This window comes from Abramis brama, assembly GCF_963993115.1.
Source record: "Abramis brama genome assembly, chromosome: 5".
In the NCBI taxonomy this organism is placed as follows: domain Eukaryota; kingdom Metazoa; phylum Chordata; class Actinopteri; order Cypriniformes; family Leuciscidae; genus Abramis; species Abramis brama.
In genome coordinates this window covers 12,984,820-13,001,052 of record NC_139967.1, presented here as the reverse complement: position 1 = coordinate 13,001,052, position 16,233 = coordinate 12,984,820, and the positions used below count along the sequence as shown (strand labels likewise).

Sequence of the window (16,233 nt, the reverse complement as noted above, 5' to 3'; positions counted from 1 at the left end):
TGATTTAAATTTGCTTCTAGGTTTTGTGAGAGTTCAACTTCTGACCCAAAGTGCCTTATAAATAAACATGACTCAACGTGGCTTCAGGTCATTATTGGCAGTGTGTGTGTGTGCATGCATGAGGAAGCTTAGTTATGTTAGACATTGCTATGGTAGGGATATGCCAATACTTCCAGGTTCTGAAGGTTAAGTGTGTAACAAGCTGCTAATGTGGTAGAGGATCCTAACATGTACACACCTGGCACATCAGAAGGAACAGTCTGTGTTTTAAAAAAATCACATCGGTAACGCAGTCTGAAGGCTAATTGACACTGCACCGACAGTCACCAGATTACAGGACGTCTTCTCAAACATTCCAAGACCTAACATTCAACATATTGAATCACCGAAAACAAGCCCCAACCAACGGCAACATATGCCGATATAGGAGAATGCTTAAATATTTCATCCATCCATCCATCCATTTGTTCGTCTGTCCAAGAACACAAAATACTAGGCTTGTACTACAAATGGTGGTGGTTCACTTGTTGAGCCTTGATGATGATTAAATTACACGATGCGAATAGTGACAATTACTAAATTTTTGTTAAATGTCCCGTCTGGATTTGATTTCTAAATAAATTAACCATAAAAATGGTCTCCATCATTTACTGGTAAACGATTGCTCCGCTAGGGACTTTAGTCTGTGTGCGCACTCACATCAGTTCCAATCAGCCCTGCAGGATTGATTCTGATCAGGCTTTTAGAAATCACGTAGAATATAATAAAAGTTATAATGTCAAATTGAATAAATGCTTTAATGACATTAAAAAGAATTAAGAGCTTTCAACATATTTAATTAATCACATGCATTAGTGCGTTACATTAACAGTCCGGATAAATATAGAATCCTTCTCCAAAAAGAAACCATCAACGGTGCTCCATTTTCACAGTCTCCTAGAATTATTTTGACTGCTCTTTCTTTCCAAAATCATACTGCTCTCACTACAGCTTGCTTCCCAATGAGAAGCTGCTGTGTTGGATATTGTGATAGGCACATTGTGTGGGCTAACCAGTGATTAATAAAAGAAAAAATAGATTTTTTTTTCTTTCTTAATTGATGCCAAATTCATGTTCTGATAACAGACAGCTGAGGGCACGTCCTCCTGTGGAACTTGCCTGCAGCACAAACGTGAACTTGTTACTAGGAGGGAGAGGTGCCCCCCCACAGGGACAGATGCCACGCATAAAACCTCTGAGGCACATAACAGGGCACAGCGTGCCACTCAACTGAAAAAAAAAAAAAAAAAAAATGAAAGCATATGAATATTTAGCATCCGATGAGTAGAAGGCAGAAAAAATAAGAAAAATCGTGCAGTAGCATGAAAGGGGACTCAGAAAGCCCAGCATACAGCTCTCCCACACATGCCAGACTTGAACACACCCACTCCCAGCATGCAACAGAAATACAGCAATAGGGAGAGAGAGTCATTATATATTCATGTGTAAATCCCTTCCCAAGGCTTGTTAATCCTATTGTGTTAATTGATTGATGGTTTGATTAATGAATGTCAGGGGCAAGTATTTGGCTGTCACGTTGTGCCAGAGAGAAACAACCTCACACAGTGTGTCAGGTTTTTTTTATGTATATGAGTGGTATTTATTTATTTATTTATTTATAGGAATATATATATATATATATATATATATATATATATATATATATGAACAATCTTTTTGTATGTGTATACTGTGTGTGTGTGTGTGTGTGTGTAAAAAACAACAATGTGTATATATATGTGTGTGTGTGTGTGTGTGTGTGTGTGTGTGTGTGTGTGTGCGTACGTATGTATTTATGTATATGTCTATGCACATACGTTATGTATATATGTGTCTGTTTGCCTTTATTTTGCATGTTAATGTATATCCTCAAAATGGACTGTGAAGCCCGCAAAAACTATTTCCTAAAAAAACAAAGTGAAACTTTATGAAACTTTTCATATTTCATTTAATTTCATATTTCACTTATTCAGTTTTTTTTTTGTAAGTTGCACTTCACATCATACATTTGATTAATTTTGTATTACTTTAATTATGTTTTATTGTTATAATAATAATATCAAAATCACCATTCAGTTAGTAGTAAATAAAATTGCATTACATACAGTTTATTTGTGTAGGTTATTAGTATGTGCCAAAATAAATCGTTAGTTATTATCAATCATTTAGGATTATTTTTTAAATGTTACATGTAAAATTTTAAATGTAAAGTGTGCGTGTGTGCGCGCGCACGCATGTGTGTAAAAACTGGAATATGGCAGGTAGGGGGTTGCACTTCACATCATAAATTAAGTCTGACTGTGAAAGGCCAAGTGCATTATTTAGCTCACACTACACAGCTATTAATAAGGTTTAACACTCTCAGACATGTCTCTGTGTGTGTTTCTTTACCTCTGTCTTTCTTGTCTGTTGGTTAACGAGTAAGGACTAAATGTCATAATTTCACAACAGTTGTGCAGTTGTGTGTGTGTTTTGACAGTTTTGTCAGAGAGGGACTTTGAAGGTAATGTGAAAGGAAACGGTGTAGCTTGGGTTTTAAAGAGCCAATTTGAAGAATGGTGGTTGGATGGATTAGCTAAAAATACTACCTACATACTTTCCTGTTAAACAACACACTATTAGAACCTTTCCCGGTGCTCAACAAGCTCAAGTGACTCATCCTTAGAGCTTATGAACTTAGTTGCATCGTAATTTTGTAAATATGCAAGACATAACCACGCAATATTATTCGCTTTAATTTTTGCTTTTATAACTTGCCCAAAAGAAAGTAATCTTTGCAGGCACCGGTTTCCATCAAAACCATTTTAGTTAGTCACCGAAGATGCAGATGTGTTTTCCTGAGTGATTGCAAAGTGATTTCATGTTATTTATTTATTTTTAAGTGCATTTTTTGCCATTTAACATGATGCATTCCTTTTAAACCATTAAAGGTCATTATTGTCACAAGGAAATCACAGAAAATAACCAGACCTACTGTTTCACGTATCGCACACTGTATCTTCTGTCAATTTTTGTAAAAAGGTTATTTGACAAATCTTGATTGTCTTGTTCTCTCCTGAGGTTCAGAAAAACCATGCGCATTTGTGTGCGTGTGTTGGTGCGTGTACGTCAGCGCCCGTCCTGTCTCAGTTAGAGCAGAGTCTTTATAATACATGTCATTTTCCTATCACCTCATTAAATGTCCTGTTATCAAAGTGTGTCACTTTACCTGCCGTTACCCCACACACACATACGCACATATTTCTCTCCAATACTCCTCTGGGTCATCCTGTTGGATGTCATTGTGATAAGGTTTTTTGACACTGCAGTAGACCTGATGCATATGTATGTCGCACAACTGACAGCTCAGAGTCGGTTACCGCCGTCGGCTTCATTTCCTGGCACTAACGGTGCTCACTACTTATAGAGAATCAGTCGCATTGAGATTTCCTTGAGGTCACGTTTGCGAGTTGCCACCAAGCAGCTGTTTTATAATCACCATGAAATACACAACATTTAGGATAAGCTACAGTAACCCAGAAAAAATGTTACCTCGGTAACGAGATGTAGGTCACCGAGGTAACCACGCATATGTTATGGATCGGTGGGCAATCGCGTACAACAAGTGCAGGTATCCTTACGATGTACGTTCGCATCTGTTTGCCTCTCTCAAAGGGTGTGACGAGAAAGAGAAGAGAAATTAATCACCTCATCCATTCTTCCCCTTTATCCATCCTCTCTCTCACACACACACTCAACATTCTGTCCTTCAGCAAGGGGGGGGGGGGGGGGGGCATCACCTGCCCTGGAGCATTATGGGAAACACGGGAGTGGGGGGGGGGGGGGGGGGATGTGTGGAAGTGGAGGAGGTTGAAATGGTTTGTTTGGAATACTTAATATGACTGCGGGACAATGCGCAAACACACACACACACACACTCGCTTTCAAGCAGATGTGTAAATAGCTTGCGAATTGATCTGCGTGTTCCCACATACATTTTTCACCTCTCATTTTTCATCCCTCTGGGTGTTTTTGTCTGTCCACGTGTGCATGTGTGTTTGTGTTTGATTGATGCCTTAATGGATTAGCTTGTGGACTGAAGGCCGGTCTGGCGTATACACACACACGCACACATATACAAAGATGAGAGAAATGCTGTTAGAGAATGCTGAATTTAATGAGAAAGGAAGGGACGGAGAAGGAAGACATGGGGCAGCGAGTATAAGATCTTGTACTGTCAAGATTTCTTTTCCGCAGACGTTTAAAGTTCTACATATGGCAGGGAAGCAAATAACTGGCAGAAGATTTACTGTACGGCCGTTTGCGCATGTGTGCGCGCATGTGATAAAGTCTGTTGTAAATAGACTGTGTCGTATCCGATAAGCTCAATGAATAGAGGGCTATAAAACAGAGCAATGAATCTAGCCAGAAATTTATAGACAGACAGACACACACACACACACATTGTCCCTGTTTCAATGTGTTCTTATTTACTTATTTAGCTTATTTACTCTCTTGCGCTTTGGATCGTTTTTCAATGAGGGATCTGTCTATAATTGGAGCGCACGTGCTTTTTGGATAAGGCAAGGACAAACAACTGCAGTAAAGAAAGTAAATAGAGAAAAGAATGGAAGGGCAAACAGATACGAGGTGAGGGAATAAAAGAGGGCTGATGTAAATAAAATAGTAGGGATGTCCAGTTGTAAAGTTTTATTGTGGGAGAGTTTGGACAGCAAAGGGCCCTCCAGGGGCCTCCTGCTCCAGGGGCCGGTTGTTAGACTGCAGAGGAGCATGAAAGCAGATGCAACTTAAGCACCAAATGAAGAGCAGAGAGTATGATGCAACAGGCAGGTGGGTAGGTGACACATCAGCACGTATAAAACTGAGGCAGACCTTATCTCTGAGGTACCATGGCGGCAGTGGGGGAACATCCGTAAGGTTTCACGGCATGAGTCACGGCAGCGAAGGTAGAGTCAAAGACTATCGCGGAGGCATCAGCACATGAGTCACAGCAGCAGCAGCAGCAGATGTGGCACCGAAACCCATCGCGGAGGCTCTGCGCTGGTATTCACAGCAGATGTTTCTTTGTTTAGCAGTTTTCTTCAAGTTGTTAATATGCTGGAGCCACAAGTGTGAAAATTGTGTGGCGCACGCAGATCGGCTGTGTCAATCAATCTGAAAATAATTAAACAAAAAAGTCATTGCGAGTAAATTTGCACTTAATTTAAAAAAAAATCCCCCACAAAGTGCTATATTTGGAGGGTGTGGCATGTGTTTGTTTGTATGTGTGTGTGTGTGTTTTATGATGTGTGAACAAGACCAGCTGGTAAGGGTAAGCAAAGATGAAAGCTCAGTTAAAGCCAGCGGTGCGCCCTTGAAATGTGTCCCTGTTGAGCCTTACTGAGAGGAAGAGTGAACTGAATGTTACACGTCATGAAACTTTGTGCTCAGAATGCTAAATAATTTATCTTCTTGTCTTCTTTTTTTTCAATTTACAATTCTTTTTTGGTAATTTCAAACACTAATGGTTAATTAAAGGGATAAATCACCCAAAAATTTAATTTGTCAACACTTACTTACCCTCATGTCATTCCAAATCCATATTTATTTGTTCTGTTAAACACAAAAAGAGAATTTTTAAAGAACTGTACTGGTTTCACTTCTCTATTTGATGACATGAGGTTGAGTAAATGATGACAGAATTTTCAATTTGGGGTGAACTGTTCTTTTAAGGCTTGAACCCCCAAAAGTTGTTAAAACTGAAAAAATAAAATAAATGAATAATTTATATATATATATATTTATTTTTTACTAGAATTTTAGTATAGCTTATTACATTACAATTTTCAAAACATTATGTTTTCAAAAGCTTCAGTAACCAGAACAATTATAATTTAGTATTAGAGTTTTGAGTATTAGACTGAGAATAGTAGCGATAGGCTGCTCGAACATTTTCCATTATGATTAGTCTTGGATAATACATTGGCAAGTGCTGCAAATATTTATTGCTTCACTACAGATTTTAATATGAGTATATCACTAAAATAGTTGCCATTTGACTTACTGTGCTAGTTCCCCAAAATGCAATTTGAATTGTGTGAGACAAACCTCAATATTGGAAAGTTATATTTGAATTTATTTAAAAAGATTAACCCCACCGAAAGTCATTGTATGCATACTGCATTTCAAGGATGAGATATTTGCATTGTATTTTTATAGTACACAAACAAAATTAAAGCTCTGCTTTCAGAAGGTGATTGTGGCGGAGTCAAAATATTCAGAATTTTTATGTGAAAGTCTTGTAACATATTACTTAAAAATATTCGGCTGAGTCTTGGGAACAAGCCATCGATTCGAGTTTTAAATGGGGGTATAATTTCAAGCGTACAATCCGTCTTGTGGCGTGTAAAGTGAAACGAGGAATGTTTGTCAGAATTTGCCTCAGGTCTATTGACCATGTGTCATAATAAGGTGTCTTCTCTGACAGATGAAGATTTGAGGATGTGAAGGTGGTGGTGGTGGGGGGTGTCATGTATCCGAGGAGACGGCTGTGGGTGAGATGGAACTGTAAATTTCCATAAGTGAAACAGATTGATTTTCTTAAAGTAATTTAGTAGTAAGAGGGATATTTAATAACGGGTTTATGGCTATAAGGTTTCCACCATCTCTCGCGCGTGCACACACATTACCACGCATTATTTTTTGATAAGTTGATCCTCTCTTGGTTTTTGTATCTGTACCGAGAGAGCAATGCATAATAAGAGCAAGAAGGAAAGGATTAGATAGTTCAAGAGAAAGGTACAGAGCGCTTATAGAGTGAGGATGAATTAGATAGCTATGTATTCTGCCGTCTTCAGTGCAATCAGTGTCATACACAGATTTTGTGTGTGTGTTTCCATGCTTGCCTCTTTCAGTCAAAGGTTTCTGCACTGGATTATGAGGGCCAAGCTCTGTTGCCATGGAGACCAGCCAGGTTAATGGTCCTTTGCTGTGCGCGTTCATGAGCGTGTGTGTGTTTGATCTCATGTGTTAGTGGTTATGTGTGTTTGTTGGATGTGAATGCTGTGTATTCTCTGTTTGTGTGTGTGTGTGTGTGTGTGTGTGTGTGTGTGTGTGCAGCAGTTTTACTGTTGCTGTGTACGTGACACTGCTTCTCAAAAGACTGATTTGAAGAAATAGCTAGAACACTGACACACACACACACACACACACACACACACACACACACACACACACACACACACACACATTCACATCAGCATTGCACCTCTGCAAGACTGATTTTGTCTCAGTATTTCTCATTCTTGTAAAGTTAATTGTATAAGACGTGTGTAATTTTTGGATTGTGGATGCATTATATATTGTTACCTTATTGCTTATTTATACATTTCATTTTTTTTTTATTGATATCAGTTGGTTATAAATCACGATAAACATTTAACCCTTTAAAAAACACTTTCCAAAGAAATTGGATATGCTTTAAGAAGCATGTCGGATTGACTAACATACAGCAACTGTGTATATGCAACGTTACCAGAGCCAGCTGTATGCATTCATGCATAAAAATGAACAGTTTAAGTTAATTATTTGGGAGGAAGGGAGTTTACTTAATCTTTACCAACGATAATGTGAAATGCATAATCAATAAATAATTAGCCATAGGGGTTGATTTTCAAATTTTGTCCTAAATAATGCCATTTAGTTTCGATCTACTTGTAAAATATTATTCCTGTTTTAATCTCAGGACTACAAATGTTCACAGTATGTGCATTAATATTCCTACAAAGTACTGTAGGCCTTATCAAAATCTGTTTCAGACCACACAGACAAACTCTTGTACTATGCAGTCTTGTATAGTAACCAATTTATCATTCCATTGGTTATATCTCTCAAAGCTCTACTCTCTAACAGGAGCAGCATTTTTTTTTTAGATAGATAGATAGATAGATAGATAGATAGATAGATAGATAGATAGAGTTGTGGTCAGAATTAATGGCACCTCTGGTAATTATGATCAAAAATGGCTGTAAAAAATAGATCTGCATTGTTTATCCTTTTGATCTTTCATTAAAAAAAAACCTTTCACTGAAGTAAAAGAATTGAATGTTTTTCTCCAAAACACATTGGCCACAATTATTGGCACCCTTTTATTAAATACTTTTTGCAATCTCCTTTTGCCAAGATAACAGCTCTGAGTCTTCTCCTACACTGAACAAAATTATAAACGCAACACTTTTGTCTAAATCTGTGTTAGTGAGCACTTCTCCTTTGCCGAGATAATCCATCCACTTCACAGGTGTGGCATATCAAGATGCTAATTAGACAGCATGATTATTGCACAGGTGTGCCTCAGATTTGTGAACAATATTTGAGAGAAATAGGCCTTTTGTGTACATAGAAAAAGTTTTAGATCTTTGTGTTCAGCTCATGAAAAATGGGGGCAAAAACAAGTGTTGCGTTTATAATTTTGTTCAGTGTATAATGCCTGATGAGTTTGGAGAACACCTGACAAGAGATCAGAGACCATTCCTTCATACAGAATCTCTCCAGATCCTTCAGATTCCCAGCTCTATGTTGGTGCTTCTTCTCTTCAGTTCACTCTACTCATCAGGTCAGGGAACTGGGACGGTCATGGCAGAAGCTTCATTTTGTGCTCCGTAACACATTTTTGTGTTGATTTTGATGTTTGTTTTGGATCGTTGTCCTGATTGAAGATCCAACCATGGCCCACTATAAGATTTTAGATTTTAGACTATAAGACACAAATTTTGATTTTTTATCTGTTGATATTTGATAGAATCCATGATGCCATGTATCTGAACAAGATGTTCAGGACCTCCAGCAGAAAAATATGCCCATAACATTAAAGATCCAATGGTATATTAAACTGTACACATGGGGTACTTTTTTTCCTTGTGTGCACTAAATCCATCTAGCATGTTTGCTGCCAAAAAGCTTGTTTTTTAGTTTCATCTGACCACAGAACCCTGTGCTGTTTGAAGTTCCAGTCGTGTCTGACCACTGAAATTGCTGGAGTTTGTTTTTGGATGAGCTAGGAGAATTTTTCTTGAAACCCCCCCAAACAACATGTGGGGAGGTAGGGGTTGTTTGATTTTTTTATTTGATTTTTGGTAGGCTTCTGACCCCAAGACTCAACTAATTTCTGCAATTCTCCATCTGTGATCCTTGAAGATTCTCCAGATTCATAACATCTTTAGTTGATTGGGACTTCTTAATTATTGCCCTGATGGTCAAAATGGGGATTTTCAATTATTTTGCTATTTTCTTACAGCCACTTTCTATTTTGTGATGCTCAAAAATCTTTTGATGCACATCAGAACTATATTCTTTGTTTTTACTCATTATGATGGATAATTAAGGGAATTAGCCTTTGTGTTTACTCATATTTAAACCCCTGTGAAACAAGAAGTCATAGCTAGACAATTTCATGTTTCTAGTCACCCTGGTGTGCTAAAAAAAGGGTAAATATTAATGGGAGTATACTTCTAAAAAATGGTGCCAATAATTGTGGCCAACGTGTTTTGGAGAACCCCCCCCCCCCCCCCCCCCCCCCCCCCCAAAAAAAAGATTTTTGCACATTTTGGGAATGAAAGATCAAAAGGATAAACAATGCAGATTTATTTTTTACAGCCATTTTTGATCATATTTACCAGGGGTGTCATTGATTCTGACCTCAACTGTAGATAGATAGATAGATAGATAGATGCTGGTGTATCAGAGGTAAATGTCTCTGTGTTTTATTAGCCGCTGGATCGATGAAGGATGGTGGTTTGATTACATTATATTCAGAGGTTGATTTCCATTCAAACCTTACACTGTCTAAAACATCATACATTCTCATAGATCAGAGACAGTCTAATTTAATCAGCAAATCCAATCTAAATCAATGCTGTTCACTCTCAAGTCCACAGCCAAGTGAAATACAATGTATTTCTAAGTGCATTAGATAATGGGGAAGTGATTTCAAGAGGAGAGCGGTGTTTGCAGGGTGAACCTAAATCCAGTGCAAACTTTTGGTGTGTGTGTGTGTGTGTGTTTGTCCTAATTTTCAACCAATATGCTTCTTGTGGCTTTTATTACCATTGTGGCTTTGCATTAAAAAAGTGCTAAATAGATTTTAAAGAGTGTTAATTTGAGTGGATTTTATCTAGTTTCTGAGGTGATGGAGAGAGTAAAATAGCTCTTATGTAATGAAATCCCAGAGCTTTAAGAGTGAGGTTTCCTAATTGAATTTGTCCGGCTGCTCTCTTTGTGTCTGGGTCCATTCATGGAGATTGAAATTTAGAGCTTTGTGTGCAAATGTGTGTGCTTTTGTGTGTGCGTCTTTGTCAAATCTCCAAATAGAAAGAATTCTTCTCAGATTAGGAAGTAATTTTAGCTCTCAGAAGAGATTAGGTGAAAGGCATGAAGTGAAGGGACAGAGAAATAGAAGGACAAAAATAATAAAGAGAATCTCTAGCTACCTAAAACAGATAGATAACCCCGATTAGAGCCTAATAGAATTAGTAGGGAAGGATCAGGCTTTTGTGTGTGCGTTTGTGTATCATCCTTTTTTCCAGCAGGGTGAGTTTAGCAGTAGGTGTAAGACCCTAAGCTTTATTTTAAATGAGAGAAAAGAGAAACTGATGGAAAAAACACAGCATGTGTGCAGGTGCTGCAACATCACATAGAGTTTCTGTGATCTTGCACTGTCTCAGAGAAGACTGATGCAGACACTTGTGGATGCTTATTGTGATGCTTTTACAGACCTTTCAGCTAGCTGTAATTCAAGTAGAAGCTTTAAGCCTAAGTATCTTAAAGTAGAATGTGTTGTTTTACAAAGATAAAGAGACCACTGAAGAAGCCTGAATGAGAAAAGAGGTTTAGTTACACTTCGCTTGAAGCCTTTGTGTACAATGCATTCTAAAGATATTTTTTTTATAAAGGTAAGTTATATAATTAATTATTATATATTTTATTATGTCTTAATTGTAACCACGTCTATAGTGCTATAATGTAGTATTGACACTTTCAACGAATACCTCTTGCCACAGTTGCCTGTAACATGTTCTACATTCAATAGCAAATTTTTTGAGTTGCTACAAAGTATCTGATAAAGTATGTACTTTTTGTTTGTTTTACAATATTTATTTTTGCAGTTTTGTTTCCAAAGCTTGACTTATGTGATTTAGTTTTTTTTTTATTTCTAGAAATAAACCTAAAATAAATATAATAAAACTTATATAAGTTTGTAATAAAAGAAAAGAAAAAAGGCCAAGATGAGTAATAGGGTTTCAAGTAACAAAGTTGCAGATTTAGGCTAAATTAAGTTATGATTCAGTAGAGAATCATACTGAATGCTAGATGGGAACTAAATATTGTTTTTTAGTTATTGATGAGCTTATATTTCCCTTGAATAAAAGAAAAGTATTTGCTTGAGTAATTTTAATCATATTTAGTTACAGGATTCAGTGGTTGAGCTCAGCTAATGTGCTCAATGCGCTAATATTTGCGTAAAAATTAACAAAATGAAATGATTATTTATTTATTTTTCCTGTTATGTTTTAGAAAGGGTCCAAATTATATAACTTCCTGGGTGTGACAATTTTATGGAATAAATTGAACAATGAATTTAATATCATTTTAACAGATTATGTTATAACTATGATGCATCAGTAAAGCAGTATAATGCACATGATAACGCATACTGTATAACTCAGGAAATTGGATGCTGATGATGTATTTTAATGCATTATGCTTTTATATATCATACACAAGGCCATACAAATGATTACAAACTTTAGGACGTTAAAATGCATAAAGAATAGCCTTTTAATTCATTATACATACAGTGCTATGCATAAGTTTAGACACCCATGCTAAAGTTGACTAAAAAGAGGAATAAAAAATCATCCTTTGGAAATTGAACTTAATGCCTTAATTAAAAAAAATAGGAAAAATCCAACCTTTATGGACACCAATTTTCTTTGTGAATGAATAATGTATCGTAAATAAATAAATGTTCTTCCTTAAAATACCTAGAGATTGGCATGGTTTTATTTCAGTTAGCCTAATAGCTGGTTTGATTTGCATTGAGAGATGATCTTATGGAAAGTACTCCATGCCAATCTCTAGGTATGGTGAAGGCTATGTGATGATGTGGGGCTATTTTAATTCCAAAGGCCAAGGGAACTTTATCAGGATGCATAGTATCCTGGATCCATGAAGTAACTGGCCTTTAAAAATAAAAATCTGCCTGCCTCTATGGGAATTTAACATAAGGGTGTCCAGACTTATGCACCCTGTATTTTAAGGAAGAACATTTATTTATTTACGATACATTATTCATTCACAAAGAAAATTGGTGTCCTTAAAGGTTGGATTTTTCCTATTTTTTTTAATTAAGGCATTAAGTTCAATTTCCAAAAGATAATTTTTTATTCCTCTTTTTAGTCAACTTTAGCATGGGTGTCTAAACTTATGCATAGCACTGTACATGCTACAAGTGAAGTGTTACCAAATAGAGGCTGTACAAGAAATGGGGGTGGGGGGATTTTTAAAAGGATCCATTTCTCTCTCAGGAAATGGACACTTTGGAAGACTATCATTAAATATTATAATTACTTCTCTCTTTTTTTTGCTTTCTCTCTCTCTCTCTCTCTCTCTCTCTATTTCTTATCTTTCACTTTCAAGATCTCCCTTCCAGCCCTGTGGCTCAGTTCACCTTTCGACCTCTGCCCCCTCCTCCTCCGCCGCCCCACGCGTGCACCTGTGCCCGTCCAGCACCGGCTCCCCTTCCAGAGGTGGTGCAGAGGAGCACGCTTCCCGCCCGATGCCAACCGCTGGAATCTGGGAATAAAGCTGGACAGGATGACAACGGGCAGACTCACAATACCTGGGCACTGAACAGCAACATACCACTAGAGACCAGGTGAAATATGAACACACACACACTTTTGTTTTTCTATTGTGTCTGGGGACTTTCCATTGAATTCTATTGTTTGATACTGAGGTAATGATGTTTTCTGTCCATTAACCCTACGCTTAAACAGCAACTTTCGGCATTCTTACATTCTCATTCAGACATGATGGCCCCTATTTTAATGATCTAAGCGCATGGTCTAAAGTGCAGGGCGCAAGTTCACTTAGGGCGTGTCCGAATCGGGAAAAATGGTTGGCGCGCCAGGCGCAGGCGCATGGTCTAAAAGGGTTGTCCCTATTCTCTTAATGAGTAATGGGTGTGTTTTGGGATTTACGTGCGTTAAACCAACCAGTTGCGCTCGCACCATGACAGATTCGCTATTTACAATGATGGAATTTGATAGTGGAAAGACCGAAGCCGTCTCCAGAGCACAAATGAGATTTTAGTGCGCAAATGGAACTGCTCGTGCACGAGGTAAAAGTGCACAAGCAGATCATCTACGGGACAAGCCAGATTCCACCATATCTTTATGTTCACAATAATAATCTTTTACATTGTAATCCTTTTATTTTAAATATTTGGCATGTTTGTGTGCTGCTGTGACCCTGTGTGTTTAATAAGCAGAGTGTACGCGCGTTGTGGACACGCCTATAGGCGCACATTACTAACGCGCTCTTTAAATAACAAAAAAATAATATATTGTGCCATTGACTTTAGACCAGATTTCAGTTGGTCAGTGGTGCAGGCTATTTCTGTTGCCTCAAAATAGCAACGTCTCACACCTCACACGAACACACCTCGTTATCAGATCAGCACGTAAATGCATTTTCTATTTAAACAACGTGGCGCAGGACGTGAAAATGATAATTGCGTCGGACTGAAACTAGCAAAAAACACTTGCATCGCACTTGGCGCTGCATTGCACCGGGTGTAAGATAGGGCCCTTAGTGTTTTATAAAGCCATTTTCTTTAGTTCTTCATCGGCACCCACATTATAATCAAAATGTGTTCAATTACAAAAACCAAGTTAAACTTTAATTTAATTTTTAATGTAAAAGCTGGGTAGTAGAAAAGAGATAGAAATGACTAAATCATCTTGTCTTCAAGCGAAAGAGAATATGCATGAGTGTTTGTCTGTGAACGACAGATGGAGAGAGATATGATGATGATGTTGATGATGATGATGATGATGAAGATTGAGGGTTGACCTACTCTTCTGAAAGAGAGAAATGGGAGAGTAAATAAATGATGAAGGATAGATATGTCTGCTTTGAGGGAGGAAATGAAGCTGTCTTCCTGGACTGATTGTCTTACACGCACACAAACCCCATAGATATTGATGAAAATGAAAGCTGCGTGCGCGTGAATACATATGAGCGCATGTATGCCGGCTTTTCTAGATTTCCAGCAAGGTGAATTTGGCAGTAGCGGTCAAACTTATTTTGACTGAATTGCTGATAGCTGTTATGTGCCTGGAGAGATGTTAATTGTTTTATGAAGATTTGCCATATTGGTCAAGCGTGTAGGGTTCATGTGATTAAATAAAGACACCATTATACAAATCCAGCTATCTCCAAACAATAGCTAATAACAGAATTCAAGTATTTTGAACTATGCTAAGCACTGCAGCACCTTTTCTAAACCCACCACAAGCAGCAGACAGCAATGGAATGTTTATGCTAGCGGCTGTTAGAGGAATGCTGGGTAATTTATCCATTTACATATTTTTCCAGCAGCATCAGTCCTGTTTTTTTAAATATAACTTTATTCTCTTTACAGGAGATTGAAATGTCTGAAAGAAGCCAACAGTAAAAGTGAAGAAATGTAACCTCGCTTGCTTATGGAGTTTAAATGGCCATACACTTTGGCTTGTAACATGGCACAGAGTGAATGCCACCCATTCAGATGTTTTCTTTGAGATTTGGGGGTTAAAGAAAAGCAGATTTATCAATTTTCTAGAGTGGTTTGAAAAATCTTGCCAACTGCTGCAAGAAAAGTCCTCAGGTTAAAGGGTTGCTTGAAAGATTCTGGCCAAACCGAGCCGAACAGCCGATGACATTGGCGTTGTATCGAGAACGTGTCATCGTCATGGTGATGTCTATACCTGCTGACATGTTGCTCTCTCCCAAATGAACTTTCTCAATTAAATCTGGATCAATAGACCAACATTAATGCACAGAGGAGAATCTCTCCCATCAGCATATTATTCTGAACACTCGCTGATTCAGTCGCCATTCACTGTATATGTACAGTACTGTATATACAGCATGGAATACAGTAAATGATATCATATGAGATTTTAATACAAAGAAGCACCATTCTCATGCAAACGTCTCCCATCATATTTTTTACCAAGTGGATTTTTAATGTAACTTCCCTAAACATAGTTGCCCAATTCTCTCTCTCTCTCTCTCTCTCTCTCTCTCTCTCTCTCTCTCTCTCTCTCTCTCTCTCTCTCTCTCTCTCTCTCTCTCTATCTATATATATATATATATATATCAACTAGGTTTTTGATGTGCAGACATATTTTAGATTTTCCCAACAAAAATATACTGAAATTTATTTTTATTTACTATCTCAATAGGTTTCATATAATATATAATTAAATATTGAATAATTAAATATTTTAATATATAATATAAAATATTTATTCAAATATCTCAATTTTATCAGTCAAGTTGAAGCTGCTCTTTTCCATAAAATGGTAATGCACGGTGATCACTTGCTGGCTTAAAATTTTGTTTTATGTCTTTTCTTGCATTTGGCCACCTAGTGACTCAGGTGTTCTATATAAAATATCTGTGTTATTTCAATCTGAAATTGTTTTCTGCATGCATGCCATATTTCACAGTTTTTCAAAAGTGTTTGGTTTAAAAACAATACCCATCTTGCTATGTGAATTGAAGGCTCTGATTTGTAAAACTGTGATCTCATGTGTTCACACCTGCTCTTTTCTTTCTCTCTTTTTGTCTTTTTCCTTTGTGTCAATCTTTTTCTTTGTTTTTCTAAGTGTTAATTGTTATTTATTTATTCTACAATAAATAAAGACAGGATTAGTTCTGCGTGTCTAAGTGTGAAATTAACTTTCCCTTTTTTAATGGCTGAGGTAAACTGTAATTTTTCTCTCAGTCTCAAGCCTCATTTTACCATTGCATGCTCATTTAAACGCTTCTTCCAGGGCTTTGTTCGGCATCCCTGTAAGACACTGTAAACAAATAACCAAAACTTGCTTGTGTGTATCTGCTGGGTGCTTTCTCATTGACTCAACTCGCCTTTAGTACTTGACTTGTGTA

General features: G+C 37.3%; 1 protein-coding gene across 2 annotated transcripts in view; it reads left to right on the top strand.

Moving 5' to 3' along the window:
• Positions 1 to 16,233, top strand: part of tenm1 (teneurin transmembrane protein 1) — a 155,502-nt gene that overhangs the window by 50,622 nt on the left and 88,647 nt on the right. For both annotated transcript variants that reach the window (XR_014606269.1, XM_084114746.1), the window contains exon 4: positions 12,712 to 12,949. Coding sequence is in view for 1 of the 2 variants with exons in the window: in XM_084114746.1 (XP_083970872.1) it covers positions 12,712 to 12,949 (238 nt within the window). In the remaining variant the exon portion in view is untranslated. The remainder of the gene's footprint in view (positions 1 to 12,711; positions 12,950 to 16,233) is intronic.